The 21789-nt window shown below is 36.9% G+C and overlaps 2 protein-coding genes across 5 annotated transcripts in view; one reads left to right on the forward strand and one right to left on the reverse strand.

Moving 5' to 3' along the window:
• Positions 1 to 3709: 3709 nt before the first annotated feature.
• ANGPTL5 (angiopoietin like 5) lies at positions 3710 to 18840 on the reverse strand. 3 transcript variants are annotated; one of them, XM_053935808.1, is made up of 12 exons: positions 18730 to 18840; positions 18582 to 18613; positions 16745 to 16795; positions 16560 to 16652; positions 15934 to 15974; positions 14076 to 14223; positions 12994 to 13097; positions 12558 to 12651; positions 11674 to 11774; positions 7258 to 7378; positions 6054 to 6239; positions 3711 to 4991 (listed from the first exon to the last, which is right to left on the reverse strand). In XM_053935808.1, the coding sequence occupies exons 4-12, from the start codon at positions 16603 to 16605 to the stop codon at positions 4672 to 4674; spliced, it is 1161 nt and encodes a 386-aa protein (XP_053791783.1). In that variant the 5' UTR covers positions 16606 to 16652; positions 16745 to 16795; positions 18582 to 18613; positions 18730 to 18840; the 3' UTR covers positions 3711 to 4671. The 3 variants fall into 3 exon arrangements, with proteins under 3 accessions (XP_053791782.1, XP_053791783.1, XP_053791784.1); XM_053935809.1 differs by lacking the exons at positions 18582 to 18613; positions 18730 to 18840 and adding an exon at positions 17305 to 17677; XM_053935807.1 differs by lacking the exons at positions 16560 to 16652; positions 16745 to 16795; positions 18582 to 18613; positions 18730 to 18840 and having other exon boundaries at positions 3710 to 4991; positions 15934 to 16035.
• A 7-nt stretch (positions 18841 to 18847) lies between these two features.
• CEP126 (centrosomal protein 126) overlaps positions 18848 to 21789 on the forward strand; it is a 36741-nt gene continuing 33799 nt past the window's right edge. Inside the window, exons 1-2 of one of the 2 annotated variants that reach the window (XM_053935804.1) lie at positions 18848 to 19616; positions 20463 to 20588. In XM_053935804.1, the coding sequence (XP_053791779.1) occupies positions 19171 to 19616; positions 20463 to 20588 (572 nt within the window). In that variant the 5' untranslated portion in view covers positions 18848 to 19170. The remainder of the gene's footprint in view (positions 19617 to 20462; positions 20589 to 21789) is intronic. The other variant, XM_053935806.1, reaches the window with a different exon arrangement.

Here is a 21789-nt window from a genome sequence, read left to right on the forward strand (position 1 = left end):
TACACAATCTTCATCCAGAGGTCCATACAAGCAAGCCTCACACCTGATGGGAGCCTGCGGCAGGTGCCTGTGGAAACTATCAAGGTAAAACAAGACTTAATCTCCAGAAACCTTTGGTGCAGGGGCTCCCTGACCTAATGACAATGTCTGTGAACATAATAGCACCAGGTGAGGTTTAGATTGGATATTAGGAAAATTTTATTCGCTGAAAGGGTAGTCACGCATTGGAACAGATGGTGGAATCACCATCCCTGAAGGAGTTAAAAAAACATGTAGATGTGGTGCTTAGGGACATGGTTTAGTGGAGGACCTGACAGTATCAGGTTAAGGGGGGAGACTCGATGATCTTAGCGGTTCATCTTCCATGAATCCATTCAAGTCCTTTTTGAAAGCATGCAAGCTTTTGCTATCTTTACCAAACTCTTCTGTGTAAAGATTCATTGCCATGAGCCCCTCTTCCCTAGAGCTAAATATAAAATCCCCCCTAAACCACTGCACAGCACTGTACAGTGAATAATGAAAACCAGAGTACATGGAAACCCTGATGGGCATTGCTCTGAGGGTTTTCTCATGGAAAGCAAACAGCATTGACTGCAATTCTGGGCTGCAAAGAGAGCACAGAACAGGCTGTGCCTCCTGCCACCCTGTGCATCCTGGGCTGGAGCAGTTCAGAGAGATAACATTTGACATCACTGCTGGAGGAGACTGGAGGAGACTGTAGACAAAATATAACTCAATAAGGACACTGAGAAAAAGAGAAAAAAGAGAGGGAAGGGAAGTTCTGGGGAGGGAGGTTCCAGGAGGGAAAGGGGGAAAGGGAAAAGGGGAGAGGGAAGGGAGAGGGAAGGGAGAGGGAAGGGAAGGGAAGGGAAGGGAAGGGGGAAGGGAAGGGAAGGGAAGGGAAGGGAAGGGAAGGGAAGGGAAGGGAAGGGAAGGGAAGGGAAGGGAAGGGAAGGGAAGGGAAGGGAAGGGAAGGGAAGGGAAGGGAAGACCCTAGAGCGCGGCACGCTCGGCGCTTTGGCGCCCTCTAGCGGCTACCCAGGGCAGACGTGTTGCCCCGCGAGCCCCGCCGGGTTTGGAGCCTCGTGGGATTCAGGCCCTTGGCAGTGGACGAGAGACCTGGAAAAACGCTCTCCGTTTTGAATGGTTTTTAGAACAAAGCTTTACTGCACTCAAAGCTGAGCCTGGTTTTTGCTTCTGAAGCCTTGTTTTTGTTAGACAGCTTCGCCTGTGAGCCTCCTGCTAAGGAAAGCCTGCCACAAGCACAGAACCTAAAACGGTCAGATCAGATGAGGCTGGAGAAAAGCTGAAGCAATGAAGGCTAACACATGGAAAACATATGATTGTGAGCCCCTTTGATACGAGTATTAGCAGCCTTCTGTCTCACTGAGAATTGCACTGGAAATACATACCTGGATTTATCTGCTCATGTGTGATTTCTACACACACAGACACACACACAGCTAAAAATTGAAATGATGGAGCAAAAAAAGATTTCTGGACCATTCCCTTCTATATTTGTATTATATCTTTGTACAGTCCTGAATAGTACAGTATCATTTGGTCTTTTCTGTATAAGAAATATTCATTAGAGCATGTTGTAAAGTAACAACTTAGCTTCTGGTTGATGAATATAGAACGTGTCAGCAAAATCTGTGTCCACTGAAAGCCATAGATGCCATTCTTTCCTCACTTTTAACTCATTTTACAATGAACTGCTACATGAAGTGCATCCTCTGTTTATAGATCAGAACACCTGGCAGATCAATACCCAGCCTGGAAATGGCTGTGCAGGTCTCCAGTACCCCTTCTGTAAATAACTTAAATTCTCAATACAGCCATACCAACAGAATTCCCACAAAGCACTTCTCCCGTGCTGAGGGATTGTCTCTGCAGGCTTCTGGTTTGACAATGGGACAATACAGGGCATACTTCAGAGGGAGACATGCAAAACAAAATTAAAATCACCAGAAAGGTTTCTCGTGACCAGAATGGTCAAATAACTAAACAATTTGACTTCACCAAACTGAGCTTTACAAATTGAAGACATACTATTGGAAAAAGAAAACAAAAGAAGTGCAGTTTTGTAGCATCAGAGATTACATGTGTTTTAATGGCAACTTCTCATAGTTTGAAGTAGATATTAAGTGTAGTTAAATCAAGGTACTCTTTATTTGAAATGCTCAGTTGGTTTCTCTTAATATGTTACACCTTACATGTTCCCTTATAGTTGAAACAAGACTGTGTGTGAAATAACCAATTACCAGTCCTAAAAATGGCCACACAAATCTTATGCTATCTTATGACAGTTGGGAACCATCAGCTGCAAATATGAAACATGGGCCCCTGGAAACAGTTTAATGTCCTTGTCTGTGTTTAACTAAAAAAATTATTTGTTTTCCCAGTTTTTTTGTTACTAGGGAGGAAATGGAATGAATCTTCGAAGACAATAGCCATCAATCACATGGAAAATGATCTCTTTTCATTGCTGCATTTAAGATATGCAGGAAGCTGCTAATTAATCTCTAGCACTCTGGTTTTCTAGGCATACTCTACATTTTAGAAAAATGTCTATTTGCAAGAATGAGTCTTTAATTATCTATTCAGGTCCATCTCCTTTAAGATTTGTTGCTGCCAGCTAATCTACCCAATGCTGACAGCAGGGAGATTAAACCTCATAATTAAATGTGGTCATATCTGCCAGCACAAGTCTGCAATCCTCATTTGCTACCTTCATTTTTAAGCAGGAATTCTAATTAAGCCAAAAGCAGCCTCAGGGTGTCAGTAGAATATAGCTATATACATCCAAAGTACCTACTTAGACTCCTGCTCACAGGCTCAGATCTGGTTGTCAGAACAGAGGCCTCACCATCAAAGTTTGAGGCTTTCATTAAAGCCATTACATTTCCATGAAATTTACCCACTGGCATTCTCCAGTAGGATTCTTGTGCCACAGGCTGAAGACTCTTTCTGACATAAGAGCCCTAATACAGTGACAACATCCAGACTTGCAGCCAGAATTAATACCCTTTTTAAGCTCCAGTGCTTGTTAATCTTAGTGCAGAAGCTCTTTCATTTTAAGCATCTACCTTTATAAGTCTGCTGGGTCCAGGCTGCTGTTCAAAGCAGTTGCATTCCTAATAAGGCTGGTGTGAGGGTAGGCTGAAGAAGGTGTACTAGACAATCTCTTCACCTTTAATTTCAAAGACTCCAGTGTCTGACAAAAACAAACCCCCACTGTGCTCAGAGAATTCAGTCTCCCCCAAGAGCAGGACCTATACCCTTTCTCACCATGCCTCTACAGGGTCTGTGGTATTTTTCCTCAAGCTACTTCCTACCATGCATCTCCTGTAAGCCTCCCCATAAGGACAGTCTTCAATTTCTCTCTAACAGAGAGGAAACCTTCTGCTTTTAGCAACTTTTACCTCCAACTGTTAAAGGCTAGTCAAACAGGCAAGAAAAGAAGAATCTTTTCTCCCCCTTAACCTTGTAACATACCCCACTAAAAGCTTTGTTTCTTCCTATGGCTACATAAATCTTTGGGAAGAAGTCCTAAAATGTGGTGGTTCTGAATTGATGATGGTTTTTGCTCACTGTATTTATGCTTGGTTAAAATGAAAAACAGCAAAGAGGAAATTAATGGAGCTTTTAACTATTTTCATTCCACATGATATTACAAAGCTGATCTGCTGAAACTGAAGCAAAGATGAGAAATACCATTCTTAGCTGCTACAGATTTGATGCTAGGTTCAAGAAACACTGTACTGACACTATTCACATTTTTATTGATATTTTTCTATTTCTGCTGTCAGAAATTCAAAGAATTCACAATCCTTAGTTTTAAAACTTAGTTTTAAGTTGATTTTAATCATTACCACATCATCATTCACAAAGTGACAGCCACTAAGAATGAAAAACATAAGATCAGGCCCATATATCCAAAAATTAAAACTGCACAGGTTATATGAAAAGCTCTAAGTTTTCTTAGAAAAAAAGTTTTAATTTGTAGTCAATTGTGAAATAGGCAATGGTAGAGTCAAAATTGGATTATGAAATACATTGACTATGAAAATTAAATACAAAATTGGTCATAGTTCTTGAATGTCACTATCAACCTTACTTGTATAAAAATTGGGCCATTATGGTATACAAAACCTTATTTATACATTGAAACAATTGTTATCTTGCCTGATAAGGAATATAGAAAGAAAAGTTGATGCTAGAAATTTAACTTAAGACAAAGTAGTTTTCCAAAATATTACAATGAAAATGGCAGGTACATGTTTTTTTTAAATAAAATTTGCTAAAACTTCTTGTCAATTTAAATATGTGGAGAGCATAGAAAGAGCACATTCAAAAGTCAGTATTACACTTCTTCTTATAATTTTTTCTGCTAGTTCTGAGATTTTTTTAAGAGGCAGTTGTATAAAAACTGACAAACACTCAGCTTAATCCTTTTCCTGAAAACCCAGTTCTTTTTAGGATCTTCTTTCTCAAGCTGGAACACTATAAATGCTGACATTTCATAGTAAAAATTAGTAACTGTATTATAGACATGTCTAATAAAGTTTTAAGACTGAACTGTTCAAGTGAAGATGAAAGCTACTTATGATTGTAGTGATACATCATTTCACATAACTGCAAAGAGAGATATATTTCTATTTTCATATGTTAATGGAAATATGGATAATTGGTTCTCCGAATTTTCATTGAAACTGATTTAATTTTGACTGGTTTTTTGTTCATTGTCCATGTATCCCAGTGAATGCCAGTTGCAAGGAACCGACCTGTGTAGCGATGAACACCATTAAGATTTGCAAGGCCACACTTGTTGAACCACCATCCAGTGTTATCACTGAAGTTACTACAGCTCTTTACTGGCTTTCCTTTAATAGTGCACATTGGCCTGCATCCATCATTATCAACATCAAAAGTGCTGAAAGGCATGGAATTTTGGTTATCTTCTCTTCTATATCCTCTAAATGCATCACCTAAGTACAAGAGATAAAACAGAACAATAAAAAAGTTATTTATGGAGAAATGTTTCTTACTTGATGCACACTGTGCAAACTTTTCCTCTGAATTAGAAAAGTAGAATTCTTCAGAAGTGGTTCAAGAGCACCAGCTAATGAGCTGTAAAAGTGCTGGAGATGCAGGAAAGAAAAGAATAAAAAACTGAAAAATATGGAAGAAGTTGAAATTCAATAAAATGTTTGTATTTTCGTTGCTTTTAGTGATGCATTCTGGCTATGAAGGTAAAGGCTTCTGTTCTCAAAGGCAGATGAAGAAAAGATAAAAGTAAACAAAAAGGGTTGAAACTTCAGATTTTCCAGTAACATGTCCAAAGCCCCAGAGTGAGTCATGAAACATGATGGAATTGTTAAAACACAAAGGTCAGTTATTACTGTCTCTGTTGCCTTACTAAAGAACTTACTGAAGAAATAGTATTTTTCACGAATACAGAGTAGAGCACCAACACCTTTAGAGAGTAACTATTTCATTGATAATAAGGACCATTCTTGTATAACATGGAAAAAAGTAGTAAGACATGATGCAATGCTTAATGCAAATCTTTGCACGTTTGGTATATTTATTCTATTAAGGGAGGTCTGGAATTAATTTGTATCTATGTATCACCCAGCAACTATTATACACTGTAGGCCAGCTTTGTTCCACACAGTTTCTTCCTCTATCCTTTGTACCTGACTATCTGGGCACTTCTGAATTATCCAAAACATCATCAGGAAGACTGCCAATAACATCTGTTCTGAGATAATGGGCATCTAAATAATTGTACATTAGGGTAATAAACACTAACACCCAAAAAATCCCTTGTTTATTTTATATATAACCCATTCAATTTTTTTTTATTACAGGCATAACTGATCACCATATAATTAAAAAATTATCTGCATAAATGTTCATTATATACCAGAGAAAAACACACTAGAAATAAAATTTTTGAAGTTAATTATTATTATTTTGGATGCATTTTTTTCATATTAAGAAAGGGAACAACTACCTTTAAACACTTCAAAGAAGGAAGTTCTTACCAGCATTTCCTGAATAATGCCCCAAATGGATCTTAAAATAACATGCTTCATCCTCTATCCAAAATCCATCATATGATGCATAGGCATGTTTGTCATTTTCTGATTCCAAATCCACATAAAGACTGAAATGAGTGGCCTTTTGATTTACGATGTCAAAAATCTTCCTCAGTCCAAGCCAAAATTCTCCTTGAAGAGAAATATAATATATAGTCTAGAAATGGAAACTGTAAAAGAAAAAGTGATTGTTCCTGGTTTTTTACTTTCTTTACTTTGAACCAAATGTAAAGAAGTTGCATGATACGCTTATATTCCTTTGAAAGACTAATGAGGGAACAGAGTAATCTTCCTATTTCCTTAGGAAATCCCTAAGAAAACCCATGTGTGCATCATTTTTTTTATTCAGTGATATTTTTTAGAAAATTGTCCAGATGATAGATTTCAAATATTCGTCTGCAATATATCTTAGAAGACCACAAAAATTGGATGTGCTAAAGATCCACTTGCATGAACAGAACTCAGTAGCATCCTAAGGGCAATACTGAGAAATGATAAATGTTAGCATTCTATGAAATGCAAAAAAAATGCAAACCCTATTCTCAAAATTTAAGCCCTGTTCTCAAGATTTGCTGCCTCCATAAATCACACTTGTAGCCTCACATGAGGTGCACTTCTTTGTACAGAAAAGCTGCGTGCTTTCATTGCAATTCCAGATAAACTTCTGAAAAAGCAAATGTGTTTAGATTTACGGGATTAAAGGTGGCAATAAAAAAATTAATATCACAGTTGTGTTGGTATAAGCTACTGAAATATTTCCATTGTTTATAACTTTGCATGCCCTATGGTGAAATTTTATTGATTTTTCTCTTCTTTAAGGAAATATTTTGCAAAAGTGATTCAAACCAACAAAGGCACTTTTTCTTTTAATCTGAAAAGAGAGGAAATACAACCTATTATTTCAAGCAGAAAATATATTTAAAACACTGTTGTGAGACTGCAATAGTTAAAGACTCTAGTGGGGTAATAGTCATTATTGGGAAGATCATACAACAGATTTGATGAAAAAAATTCTTAAGTAAAAATAAGACTTTTAAGAAACAAGAACTTCATACTGCTAAAACTACCATGCAATTTAGTGGAATGTAGCTCACATAAAAACAGAAGAAATGTGGGACCCAAAGCACTTTAGAGTATTTAAAATTAATACCAGTAAGGTCACCAAATCCATCCAGATATTCAGACCATGTTCTCTGAAACTGAACAATTCCATCAGTTCTTTTCTGAACCACAGTCCATCCACCTCCTCGAAAATCCATGTCACATAAAACCTAAAATAGATATAGACATGATTAAGCATTCTTGATGCAGCTTTTATGAAAAACACATTCTCATTAAATAAAGGTGGACTATTCGGAGTTTTGCTAAGTAACATGCTTTTCAAATATCTTTTAAAAAAGCGATTAGAAAAAAAATGAAGCTGCAGTACTTTCTTATATGTTCTCATTGAACTGTTTGATTTGGATATTTCTTCAACCAGTAGAAACGGCTATAATGGTCTGCTCATAACAGATATAATAAATAAGCTTTGATAAATGTCACTGTAACATTTATAGCACGAAAGGGAAGCAACTTGGAATGTCATGTATTAATCGGGCAACATATCATTGATACAGGTAGCAACACTGAATAAACTTTTATTTCAGCAAAGCAAAATAGACACAACTTCTTATATGTTCTCTGTCACCACCATGCCTTCTTCCAGTGAATACTGTGTTTGTGGTGCCTGGGAAATTTAGAGCCTTTAATAAGGGTGAGGAAATGGAAAACAGTGATAGCAATAACCCAGCATATAACAATAATTTGCAGCAGCAAAAACCTCTACATAAGAAGTGGCCCCAATCCAGGGAAGTCCCAATGTGAACATATAACTGCCTGAAAGCACTAAATACATGAGATCAACTCTCAAATTTATGAGTCTTTATGAGTCTTTGCTAAAATTTGTGCCCAGCACTGTGTCAAATGGCAGTGGTCCAGCTGCCATCTGCTCTGCTTTGGAATATCACATTGTGTGGCATGTTTTCTCCTCAGCCCATCTAACCTAAGATTTGTAATTGACTTTCCTAAGTATGTCCACAGTGCCAAATCTTGATCAGTTCTAACTAGGATTATAAAGTCCGGGAATCTAATTTAGAAATATCATATTGCACAGTTATACACTGTAGTACCTAAGATAGTCAATGTAGTTCTAAGGGATAGTATCCATAATTAGTGTTTGAAAATGGACTCATTTTTGTCTCCAAAGGTGACTAATATCAGGAGAATTAACCTGGAAAATGCTTATAAGTAGTGAGCCAGTAAGCTTCTTGTGGTATCAAAAGTAAGTTCAGAACATAATGTTGGCTGTGATAACACTAAGCCAATGCACAAGTGATAGGAGTAAAGTAAGAAATTGTTTTGACATTACAGGAAATGTACAAAATGAAACATGTTTCAGAAAAGAGAGATTTGCAGTCTTAGCCAGCTGATAAAAGTGGAAACTAGATGTAAGTTTAACCCTCAAAAAAAATTTTGGCAGACTGAGCATTATATTGCACCTCCATTGCCTGTAGTAGCCAGATATTTTTCAGGAAACCAGACTTTCTCCTTAGCAGGAAAACATCAACATCATAGTCAGAGCCTCTGTGATTTAACAAGGTCTTCTCAATCAATGACAAGAAAGCAACAGGACAGAGCTGCAATTTGATCTAATACAGCCTGAGGGATCTTGAACCTTCAAGTAAGATACTTCAGGCAATTCTTGCAAAACAAATACGAAATGAATCATACTAAGGTTTTTATGCATGAAAAAAAAAAAAACTGTGACCTTTATTCCCTGGAGAATCACATGCTTATTTCAGTCACCCAAGGAGGATAGAAATGGAATAAAAAGAAATAATACAGAAGATTCCAAAATGAATATTTAGATGAAAATACCTAAACCTCATTCAAAATAATCCCATTGCCTCATCTACTGTCTTGAGAAGATGCTTGGCTACTCCTCTATGACTCAGAAATACTATGAGGAGCCCACTTGGTCACAACATCAATCTTCAGTCCAATATAAATTAGTGTGAGTGTTGATAATTCACAGAAGGAGCAGATATGGTTCTACATGAGAGGTTATCAGCCAGTTAGATACAGCACCAATACAAACACCAGCTAAATAAAAATATAAGGTAGATACAGAAAAATACAGTTATAGCTGTGTAGTTTTCTTAATCCATTATGAAAATGTTGCAATTTTAAAGCCTTAAAATAGTTAATCTGCTTTACAGTTTGCTCTATCTCATATCATGAAAGGTATGAAGGGCATGATTGTGCCAGGTACAACCTAAATTAAATGAGAAGGAGGACACTTCTACTGAATATTTCTTGCCTTTCCACCTGCAGTGTGTATAAGAGGTATATTCTAAACAACTGTTTAGTTTGTCTGATCCAACTGAGAAATATCATTTATCTAAATTTATTGATTGAAAAATGTATCAGAAATTGGTCATGGTTCATATTTCCAAAAGTAAAATTGGTTTTAACCACATCATGAATAAATGCTCAGGAGAAAGCCTATTTGAGAGTGTCTTCCTGAGGTGACAGAAACCTGCCACTATCACTAAAGCTAGGTATTATTGCTCCTGGCATCTGGAGTTCAAATAGCCTAAGCATCAAAATCTATACTCACTTTTGGAAACATGATGTACTAAACATGACAAATAAGAATGGGATCACATTTTCTAAATAGTTTTCATTTCACTGATATCTTTATGCATATTATTCTGAACATATTTTCATTTAGGTTCCATTGCATAAAAAGGCATCTTATTGCTGCAAAGGTCCTCATTGAAATAAATTGTTTCATGTTGGGTTTGTTTCTACTTTCTTACTATGGTTTTCTGCTTCTGTATTTTTTCTTATTTTGCTGGTCTGCAGAACATCTAGAACTCTTAGCTGTTAGTCTCTAAAAGATGTTTTATATAAACTTCTTGTTTATGTCTAATGTCTTGATATTTTTGTCTATCTATCATTTCTCTTGTACTTCTTTTATGCTTCAGCACATGAAAGAATTCACATTAAATAGTTTTCCTTAAAATAACATGCTTTATGGAACACATATTTTAGAAATTTTTTCTCTGAGAGCTTTTTGGCACTGTCTTTCAAGTTTTGTGCAACATTTACCAGACAAGAAATGAGACACTCATGATTGCAAACATTCTTCTCATTATTTATTGTTACCTTGTTCTTTTAATCAAATTGCTATGATTTTTCTTTTGTATTTCTGGAATCACCTTAAATCCAGAAGAAATTCTGAAATAGATGCATTTTTTGCTATGGTAGCATTTTGTTCATACTAAAAATATGGTTGTTCTGTGAACACTGCAACCTCTTTGCCTTTCTTTTACATGGAAGGGACTTACTGATGAGTTACAGATCATTTTCCTGAGCTCACTGCATTGTATGGAGAGAATGACAGGTTTTTATATCAAAGGTTGCAGAATCGAGTTTATTTTTTTCTTTTGAGATGCCAGCATAATTCTGAAACATTTTCTTAAGCAGTTTAAGCTCCTTTTTCTAGCATTTTGAAGGGCTCCACTTGGCTAGAGATAAAGAGATTCCTCCTTCCTTTGTTACACATAAAGGAACACTATAAAATTAGATATTAAACTTTGCTAGTTATTATTTGGCTTAAATTCCTTGTTTTTTCTTCAAAAAATAATGACCTCAACCTCTATGGCAAAGCTGAAGGTTTGAAAATGCCATATCTGCATTTCCACTATGCATAAGGCCTTCTCTAAATAGAACAACATGAAATGGAAATGAACACATTAAAAAAATATTCCTTGTGTTTGTAAGGATCTTAATATTCTGAGTCTGAGGAAATTAACCCAAAATTCCCTTCTTCTATATGAGCATTATTAATCTGAGCAATTACATAAAGTGTAGGCAGTGATAGGAAGCATGATTGCTGCAATTTGTTTTAGGGATATATATCCTTGTCTTAGGAATATAAATCCTGCAAACTGGATAGGAAAACCACAATTTTAGATGCCTCTGTGACTCAAGACTGGATCATAATGATATTCAGAGAAGGTTTCTAGTCCTCAAACCAAGGCACATCTGCACCTACACTTGGATGACTCTGCATCAGCAGAGTCCTATCACAAGACAAGGCAATGTTATCACTCAGAATCTAAAAGTGCCATCTTAAAAGCCAAAGGGATCAGTCAATTGCTCTTCAGTTTTCCATCTCTAAAACAGAAAAGAACAGCTTGTCTCCATCCAAAAAAGGTGCTGGAAAACACCTTGGGTTTTCCTCTTTGGTATTTTTCACTACATATGAAAACAATATTGCATTGCAATATTACACTGCATGTGAAAACAATGACGATGGGCTCTTATGACAGAGATTAAATTTCTTTGTAGAAAATAAGAAACTTGTCAAAATTACAGTAAAAGCAGTCATGTGCATATGATTTAATACATTTTTCATTCATCTGTTGAGGAATTGTCATGGAAAAAACTTTAAGCCCACTAAAAATATTCTAAATGTATATTCTCAAGCAAATTATGGCTATAATAATAAATGAGTTACCTCAAAAGGATAATTTGATCCTTCTGGATGGATAATGTACAGACCACTTGGAGTTTTTGAAACTGAACCAACAGTATCTTTAATATGAGTGCAGTCCAAACCTACAGGAAAAAAGTACTCAAGGAAGTTCATGAGCAAAATATGCTTTAAAAAATACAGATTAATACAGGAAAAATACTTTTATTGGTGGCATTAATTATTTAAAATGTAATTTTCTTCTCATGGAAACATTAAAATCATGCTTTGTCATGAATTTATTTGTAAATTAAAATTCTCTAAACACCATTCTACTTCTAAGTACAAATGACATTGTATTGACACAGTTCTTTCTAATCTTAATAGCTATGATACATACCTATATGAAATTAAAGATTATGTATCTGGGTCACTTTACAGATTTTTTTTCATTTTATTTATGACACCTGTACTGTGAAAAAGACATATTATCTGAGAAAATAAGTCTTTTTCCTACAGATATTTATACGTGTAAAGGCCTTTCCATCTTAAACTAAACATGAAAAATATTCCATTTGAAGACGGATACTGCAGATGCAGAGCACACCTTATTCATTGCAAAAGAATGTACTATTCAGCAGCCTCAGATCACTCACTAGTTAATAATCATACTTGGTGTTTTACATAAAAATCAGCATGCTAAATGGAATGCCCAGAGTTGTCATTTGCAAATGATTTAAAGCAGTATTTATGATAACACTTTTAAACAGTTTATTAAGTTTCCAGAATTTATATGTTACTAATACAGGATAAATGTCAATGTATAATTGCTTACCTTTGCTTTAATTAGCTCCTTTTCAAGATACAAAGATAAAAAGGGAAGGTGTAAAAGGGCTAAAAAGGGAAGACTACACCTGAAAAATACTTACCATGAGATTGAACTGCTTTATAAGGAAGTGGATCCAGATGTTTTCTCAAAATTACTGTGTTCAAAAGAACAAGTTTGTTCATAAGTTCATTTACCTGCAAATTCAAACAAGAGATCCTTAATTAGATTGCAATGAGAAATTTTACATTTTAAATATTTTTTTCTGACTCCTAGTAAACATAATCTGAAGTTAATTTTTGTGATGTGTAGTAATTTGTACCAATGTGAAGGAATGGTCCTCAACTTTCCCTACTGCAATGTAAGACACTAAGCTGTGAAATGGGCTGCTTACCACTCCTCATAGAAATGGAAGACACTCTAATCCTACTGGTTTAATGACAATTTAATGGTTTAATGAGCCCTATTTTTCCTCAGAAAGATAATACATGCTGTGAGAAATAACAAATACAAATCTTTGTAATAAAGGTAAAAGGTACCTGATTAGAAAGGTAATCTAGCGAAGACTGTTGATCATCCATCATGTCCCTTACCAGTTTTTTTGTACTTCTGGCATATTCAGCAAGTGAGTTCTGCAAATTTCCTTCAAAAGAAATATGTTCATCCACTTTGTTTTCTTAACTCGAGAAGTATTCTTGACTAAATGACAACATATTTATTTATGACATCTAAATGAATACTTGAAGGTGTTTTACCTTACAGCACCTGAAAGTGAAGTGAAAGTAATATAGAGACCACAGATTAAAGCCAGAGGTGCTAAAACCTTCAGACTTTCTGATTGCAGTACAGACATCTTAAGAAGTGATGGTTCTTCTCATGTTTTGAAGAAGAAATTAATTTTCTCCTTGGGTAAACTGGACAACTCGTTAATGGATATCACAGAAATATAAATGCATATGATAAAAGGCAGATATATATAAGGTTTCTTGTCACCTTACATTTGCTCATTCATTGTACTACTCCTGTTTTTTGCCCTGATGCTAAAAATCATGATCATCATCATAATGGCATAAAATTAATAATGTATATTTTTAAATCATATGTGAAAACCAAGAATTTGCACAATTATTTTCAGAGGCTGATTGTGTAATTTGCTGTATAGTTTATCAAGCTAGTGCATAGAGGATATGCTGTGTAAGCCTCCATAAAAGTAAGGTGAAGTACACACTTACTCCTGTGTAACTGACTAACTAATTAATTAACCTCCCATTTACACCCCCACATCCAGCTATGACATTAAAATGAGGAACAGACATCCTCCTCTTCCTCTCTACTTGAAAGAGATACTGACATTCAGAGGGCAACAGATATAGGTGGGTGGTGTGGCTGCTTGGATTTGCCTGTCTTCACCAATGTTTATATTTTGTCACACCAGCTGCATCCGTAAAACAGGGTACCCCAGATTTTCTGGACAACACACAGTTTGGGCAGCAGGATCACAAGGCTGTCACGTGTGCTCAAGAAGATTAAAAAATAAATTTGCACAGCATAGCAGAGGAGAGGATTGCATAGCACAGCACTGCACAGCTCATCACTAAAAGTATTCTTTATGAATACATACTGCACATGTAATGTTTGTCCCCTCGTAAAATTTTAGCTTGAGCATCACATGGTACAAGGCATTGTTCTTTTTGTTTTGCAATATCTGCAGATTTATTTTTCTCTTCTGCCTGGAGTGGTTCCTCCACAGCTCCAGCATTCCTTGTGTCCTGTTATACCAAACAATGGAGGGGGAAATAAATTGAACATAAAGCACACATAAAATAGCTCAGTCTGTCAAAATGAAGTATATTGCTTCACAGAACTTCCTTCAAAATCTGTTTTTTTAAAAGCTTTATCAAGCAATAATTGACAGAGCTGAGACCAAAACCAATTAGATGTTCTCTGCTTAGGCATACCTCACAAGAAAAAAGTAGTGTCAGAGGTAAAGAATAACCTCTATAAATTAAAAAAATACCACCACCATTTCTGGTGAGGTATTCCACTTGTAAGCACTGTAAGTGGGAGGCAAGAACTTGCAAATCCTGCATTACCACACCCAATGGACAACTCGAATGCTAATGAACTTATTTTCACTGGAAGGAAGCAGGCTTTTGGATTTACCACATATTAGCAAAGTACTTTTACTCTTGAAAATCTCTGAATTCATTATTTAGACACTCATCAAGGAAGTACTTGCGTAAGTTTTTAACTTATGCACACAAGCAGTCATGTTAAGATTTGTAGACCAATTCAGCAGTAAAAAATATTTTAAATGTTCGTACAGGGGAAATAATAAAGGGACAGTATACATGGGCACACAATTATCTGAAGCAGTAACAATAATAGCATTAGTAAAAGTAGTTCCACCTATTACTGTTATTTTAAAATTATATTTTCATATTTAATAGTTTTTCTTCCATGGTGCCATATGACATAAAATAAGGGAATGCTCTGAATCATCACTTTAACAAATTACTAAAAGTAATTCCCAAAATATGTGTCATTGTCAAAAGACTAAGAAACATATTTTTGTATGAGTCTTTGTTTGATGATTTCATCATCTCAGCAAATAATTTGTAGTATGTTCATATATTGTGTTTTCAAACGTAAATAGGATCCTTGAGAAATGTCAAGATTTTAATGAAAAACAAAAGTTATTTAGACTTGAATACATCATCATAGTTGTTCTTTCCTGCTCCAGTTTTCTCTTTCTGTAATTGGTACTACACCAGCAAGCACTGAACATGTTTTTTTTTTCTCCCCTGATTTTTGCTCTTAAAAAGTGAAAGTAAAAAATACAGAAAACTGTTAACAAAGGAATTTTACAAAAAAAGGTTTCTGAATTACTAGTATAATTGCATTTTGTGCCAGGAGAATGACAAAAAAGTAAAAGAATAGGTTTCTTTAATTTTGAAATATGCACAAAATAAAGAAAGAAAAATTATGCAAGAGTTATAAACAGATCTCTAGAAACTTATAAATAGAACACTTGAAAGTATGGCTTGTTCCAGGGCTATCACAGCTACTCACCAGATGTTCAATTAAACACTCTTAAGCAAATATTCTTAATCAATATTTATCTATAACAAAAGCCAACATCAAACAAGCAATTAAGTCTGATCTCAGCAATTCAAGCAAAAACTGACTCTGCCAAAACCAATAGTTACTCTGCATTTAAAGTCATGCAGTTGAGATTAAAAATATGACATAACAAGTGAGCTGTGATACAGGACATTAACTCAAAAATGTTCTAATATACTGAATTCCTGCAATTTCAATGTAGTTTCTTTTCTCTATCTGAAAATACTTGATTCTTCTGTATTTCCATATCAATCTTGAATAAGGCAATCCATATTTTTAAAACATCTGTCACTTTTCTGAGAAATCATTCAGTTACATTAATTATCTTATCTGAACAAAGTAATAGAAAATCTTACCTTAGGTGAACAAGGTTCGCCATTATTTATAACAGTCTCTCCTAAACCAAACAAAAAAATATTAAGACAAATAAATGAAGTTACCCTAAAGTGGTGGTTCATCTTTTACTTGAAGAAATGCAAATGTTTTGATGGGTTTCAAATTTCTGTGGAAAGAATTGTACACTATGAAGGCCTGATCTAACTATTTGGGAATGTCTACAGCACAAAGGGCAGCCAACACATCACTCCTTTACTGCCTGGATTTAATAAACCACATTTCAACTGCACAGTAGATTTTATATATTACTACTGCTTATCACCTCTACACGACACATCAAACATAAATATTTTCATCATGATAAACTCTAACAGATTTTTTTATATGCTATTCTTGAGCATTTTTGTATATTTGGTGTGAGTGTTCTGGGCTACTTGAAAGAAAAACTAGTATTACTTGATGTTTTCAAATTTTTACCAAGTTTTTTTATCATTAAAATTAAGGAGTCTGTACTGCTGTGGTGGTAGTGCACTAGAACAGGATGTGGAGGCAATTTTGGAATATGTCATCAAAGTAATTTCAAAATAGAGAACTGAATAAACATTATTTTAAATTAGTACTTTGTATTACATAGAAAATCTTTTACCAGGAGTATAATAGCAGTATGTTGGTGTCAACGGTAGCCCACCCATTGTAACACAGGTACTGAGACTGTCATTCAGTACAATGATTTTTATCCCTGAAAAAAGTCAAAGTATAAGAGAATGGCATGAAAAAGAAGAAAATTAAATGTAGTCCACAGAAGCTTAAATAAAACTATGAGGCACTTACAGATTTCACTCAATTCCACTACTTTTGTATTCTAAAACTGGATCTGACAGTCTAAGCAAAAAAAAAAAAAAGTTCAGAAAGGTCAAACATATTTAAATTTAGACACATTAGAGAATTTAAGTTGTTTGTGATCTGGCTAAATAAATAAGACCTCAGCTTCCAATGTACCACTGGGAAATACACTGTCTAAAGGATCTTTAGAATACAGTGTTAACCTGCACGTTACACGAGTACAAGTAGACAATGTTCCAAATTTGGCTTGATAATGTGATTAATCTCTACCTCTATCTAAAGCTGAAATACACTGCAAATAGCTTTTGCTACGAAGATTTGTTGGGAGCAACCAATATTTGTTGGGAGTGGGGATTAATTCACTTTTTAATCCAATGTTTTCTTTAAAAATTAATAGTTTAATGGTACTAAGAACCTGTAACTGAGAGGAGTATATTGAATTGCCTGTGAAATTCTGAACAACTTTGGCTGTTCTGTATTTCTCAAAAACAATTTTTTTTTTCTAAAGTACCACATGGTACATAATAGTTTTCCAATATGAGACTTACTAGGGTTTAATTAGTGCATCAGTTGATGCTCTCTCAAGAAGATGCAGATTGTGATCATTAGTTCAGTCTCAGGAAAAAGGTGAAAAGATTTCCATGGCTCTCTATATATCACATTAAGGGCAAACGAACAGTTTTTCTTCCTCTTTCTATGTACATCAATAGGCAGAGTGACAAATTTCAGACAGGAATGGCTGAAATAGTCAGAACATTATCTTCTCCCATGCAGTTACCTACACAGCTTGGAGAAAAACTATAGGGCATCAGCAGATTAATCCTCTACTGGAACATGAAGGAAAGAAAAATGTGTTTCTGCAGCAGCACAGCTATGCTCCAAACTTCAAATAAGACTTATAATAAATTCAGAATCCATCCCACAAAGTTTTAAAAGCTGATCTTTATCCTTCACTGGAATATCATCAGTGTCCAGCCCAAAGTAAAATTTATGAAACTTCTTTCAAAGCAGCTGCCAGAGCAAGACCTTCCATTCTGTAACTACTTAAGATCAGGTTTCTTGCTGCCCCAGAATAATCATACACTTCTGAATTACATGGCCCTCAGCTTGTCACCTTCTTGTCCTACAGTCTGAAAGATGTGAGGTTATTCATGAGGAGAAATTATCCAATAACCATAAAGGAGGACTATGAAGACTTAACAAAAAAGTAAACAAGAGAAAGATAGAAATATATAAACACTGAATAAGTTCTGAATCTCAGTAGGTATCTTAAGGTGAAGCTGCAAGTTGTGCTGTATTAGATGAAAATTTTCCGTAAATCTAAGGAAGCTCAAAATCTGTCAGTGGCATGAGTTGACCATGACCTTCAATCTTCCTAGATGTGACATGGGCCGAAATTCTGCCATTTCCCAGCTCTGACTCAGTTTTCCATCCTGATAAAGCCTTCTACTGCATCCTAAATGAAACAGTGCATTTTATCAGGCAAACTGGGATTTTAAATGTGTGTGTGGGTTGAAAAGCCCACAGTGGTAAATTGACAACCACTTTTCCCCCTTCTGCAACACAACAGAGCAGATGGGGCAAATACATGGTGAATTTGGGGTTCATTTTCTGAACTAGAGTTGAAAGACTTCCATTTTAGGGTAATCTTCTCAGTGGCAGTAACTGGGATACTATATATATTAAACACATTTGGCAACCTGACCACCACTGGTCTTGCTGGTAAAATGCTAACAGCAACACCCACTTCCCAAACTGTGCTACAAATATGAGGGAGGGGTCTGTGGAGAAAAGTGTTTTACAAATGCAGAGTACTATTTTTTACCTTCCTAGTCAAAGCCATAGAACAGCTGCACACTGAAAAAAAAGGGGAAAAAAAAAAAAGGAAGAATTGGTTTAAGTTCAAATATATCAGCCAAGAAATGTCTCGCCAGGAAATCACCAAGGCATTTAGCTTGTTGCTGACAGCTCACCGAAGGCAGGGCAATATCCCAAGACAACACACCCTGCTTTGCTTAAAAAAAATAATAATAAAAGGAGAAAAAAAAAAAAAAGATTTGTAGTCTTAAGAACAAACTGGGGGGGGGGGGTTATTTTCTTTTTTTTTTTCTTTGTGTAACTCTTTTAAATATTTTTCTGTAATAGTCATAATTTTGTGCATCAACTGACGCATAAAACATCTTTTGGTGGTTGTTGTTACTGTTGTTATTTCTGCATCCTGCGGTTTAAAAAAAAAAAAAAAAAAAAGTTTATGGTGTTAACTTCGGCCTAAGAGGCACCCGCAGAGCTCTGCAAACCCGAACGCAGGGCCGGGCCTGGCCGGGCCGGGTGTTTGCCCACGAGGACGCGTTCGCTCGGATCCCGTGTGTTTGGGGCTTTTAAAGGTCATCCCGCGGTTTACAGCGCTGCAGAGAATGGAAAGCCCAGCGAGAGCCAAGCACCGTCCCTGGCAGGGTGTTCGGCACCGCTCTCCCGGACGGGACGGGACAGGCCCGCGGGGAGAGTGCGGAACGATTCCCACGCGTGGCTCCCACCCTGGCACGGGCACCGATACGGGCCTGCCGGCCCGCCCTGCCCGCTGTGCCCGCCTCGAAGGCAGCAAATGCTGCGGCAGCCGAGCCCTCTCCCGCAGCGCCGCGCCCTCCGCGCCGCGGCCCCGCCCCGTTGCGAAGGAAGCGGCGTCGCCGGTTGCTACGAGGCCCGGCAGGACGCGCAGAGCAGAGCGGCGGGGCCCGGTGCTGGCGGCGGTGTGGGCCCGGCGCTGGATGGAGCTCGGCGAGAAGGCCGGCGGGGCGGCGCGGGGGCAGCTCCTCGCCGGGGCCCCGCAGGACCGCGCGGGAGAGCGGCAGAGCGTCCCTGTGTATCCTTCCTGAGGCGGTCCCCGACCGCCGGGCGGGCGTTTCTCGGGGCCGGCCGAGCCCTGCGAAGGGGGGCCGGGGCTGCGCGGCTGCGTGGGGCCCGTGTGGGGCGGTGGCGGGGCCGGGGTGGCGATGTCCCAGCCTCCGCCCTGCTCCGAGGTCAGGGACTGCCTCAGGGGTGTCTTCAAACTAGAATTTGCACATTGCAGGTTTTAAACTGCCATGGGAAAGTTGACTTCTCAAGCAACTTCGGAGTTTTCTTGTTTTCCCTTTTCTAGGAGATTATACCATTAGGAATAGTGTTTTCCATCCTAACTTGTGGGTTCTTGTTTTTTGAATTTTAGTAGTAAGAACTACTGACACAAACTCTTAAGATCCGCCTGCACAGTGCTACTTAAATAATTACTGGCATGATGCAGGACTGATCTGGCTCTGTGGAGAGCTTTTATTTAGTGATGTTGATCAATTTCAGTGTAAACAACTAATCCTTTAGGGTGTGGGAGTGAGTGTGTGTGTGTGAGGGGGTGTTTACTATTTAACATTTTCCCTCTCAGATCTGCATCCTTATGTTACAGGTTTAGATAACTACACAAAATGTCCCTTCAAATGAACATAATAAAGGTGGGATTTTTCAGCTGGTGGTATCATGAAAGATGAGTGCAAAGCCTCTCCTAAAATGCTTTTTAAAAGTAAAGTGCAATTACATTTTTTTCTAGATGAGCATAAAGTTAGTTATGACTGTAACATACAATTATGGGACCTACTCTATATAAGGTCAATCACACAGGCTATTGTATCATTTAATGAGCTGTTCCATCCAGTTTCCATTGTCCTTAACACAGTCTTAGGGGTAGAGATATAATATTTCATTTTGAACAGGATTTACAAGAAGAACGTCGGGCATTGAAAGAGGATCAAAAAATGCATCGGAACAAGGCAATGAAATATTTGATGGAGACAAACAGAAGAAGAAGGCAAGTAGGGTTCCTTTAATGGAGGATTGTAAAAAAAAAAAAAGAGAAAACCAAAGCAAAAAGAGTCATAACCTTGAGACAGATCAATATATCTCTACTATTTTCATGCTCAGTTTGATAAATAGCTCACTGCTTTCGCCTAGAGGAATCTAAGCTGAAAAGTTTCCCCAATCCAGTTTCTTGCTATAGGACAAATATAATAAAAAAGAGCAATATTCTGATTTACTCACTAATTTTTGGAAGCTCACTGTAGTCACATTTTATATAAACTAAATGTAAGTAGTACTTTCATCTTGTAGCTCTGATCTACATTTCTAGTGTTCTGGGTTTTATTAGCTTCAACGGATGTATCAAAAATGCACTCAGCTGTACAGCGTGGGCCAGCAGAAGGCAGTTGTTGCCTTCTGGAGTGTGTGCTTTTCTGTCTGCATGGCGTAACAGCTGCTCAGCCTCCCCTTCATGCCGAGGCTTTGTGCTCCAACTTCCCAATAAACACAAAGCAACATTTTTCTTGTACAGGATTATACTTATAATAAACTTATTTTGTACTTACATTTTAAACAGAGCTTTGCATAATCTGTCTTCTGCATACATGAGAATGCAAAGCCATGAAATATTCTGTGGCAAATGGATTGAGTAAATTATGCCCTGAAATGTCACAGTGAAGTGCTGTGAGTAGTTTAATGGGCATAGAGGTTTTTTCCATAGGACTGAGGTGGTGTTCACACATACAGGGGGCTCAGCTGTGTGTACTGGAGAGGCAGATGAGTTCCTCCTTGCAAGCCCCCAGCCTCAGACCAGCTTCCTCTGCCTCTTGTTAAGTCATTAATGCTCGTGCCCCACAGTTCCCTTATCTGATGACTTTTATTGTAAAATGTTCACTCATTGCATATGTTCATAGCTTGCAAGAGAGGTGGTATTTATTGTTTATATTGCCATTTTAGCCTGACAGTATGTGCTATCAATGTATCCTTTGAAATAAAAAGAAAAATGGAAGAGGAGATATAATCACCTGTGAGTAATTAAAGACAGAGTGCGACCCACAACCTTTGCAGATAATAAACTGAGTCTCAGTTGAAAAATGAAATACCTAATTTCTTTCTCTGGAACAGAACCACTGCAATGCTACACATCTCAAATGAACACTGTTTATTGTATTACTGGTCTTGAAATATTATACTCTAATGTAAAAGCAAGTACC

Source organism: Vidua chalybeata, chromosome 2, assembly GCF_026979565.1.
Source record: "Vidua chalybeata isolate OUT-0048 chromosome 2, bVidCha1 merged haplotype, whole genome shotgun sequence".
In the NCBI taxonomy this organism is placed as follows: domain Eukaryota; kingdom Metazoa; phylum Chordata; class Aves; order Passeriformes; family Viduidae; genus Vidua; species Vidua chalybeata.

Excerpts from the sequence above, each read along its gene's own strand:
- ANGPTL5 (XM_053935807.1), bottom strand. The coding sequence starts at position 16,035 with ATGAACCACCACTTTAGGGTAACTTCATTTATTTGTCTTAATATTTTT. Across the intron at positions 12,652-12,993 it reads TAGATTACCTTTCTAATCAG|GTAAATGAACTTATGAACAA; the intron begins GTACCTTTTACC and ends TTGAATTTGCAG. Across the intron at positions 4,992-6,053 it reads GCATTATTCAGGAAATGCTG|GTGATGCATTTAGAGGATAT; the intron begins GTAAGAACTTCC and ends TCTTGTACTTAG.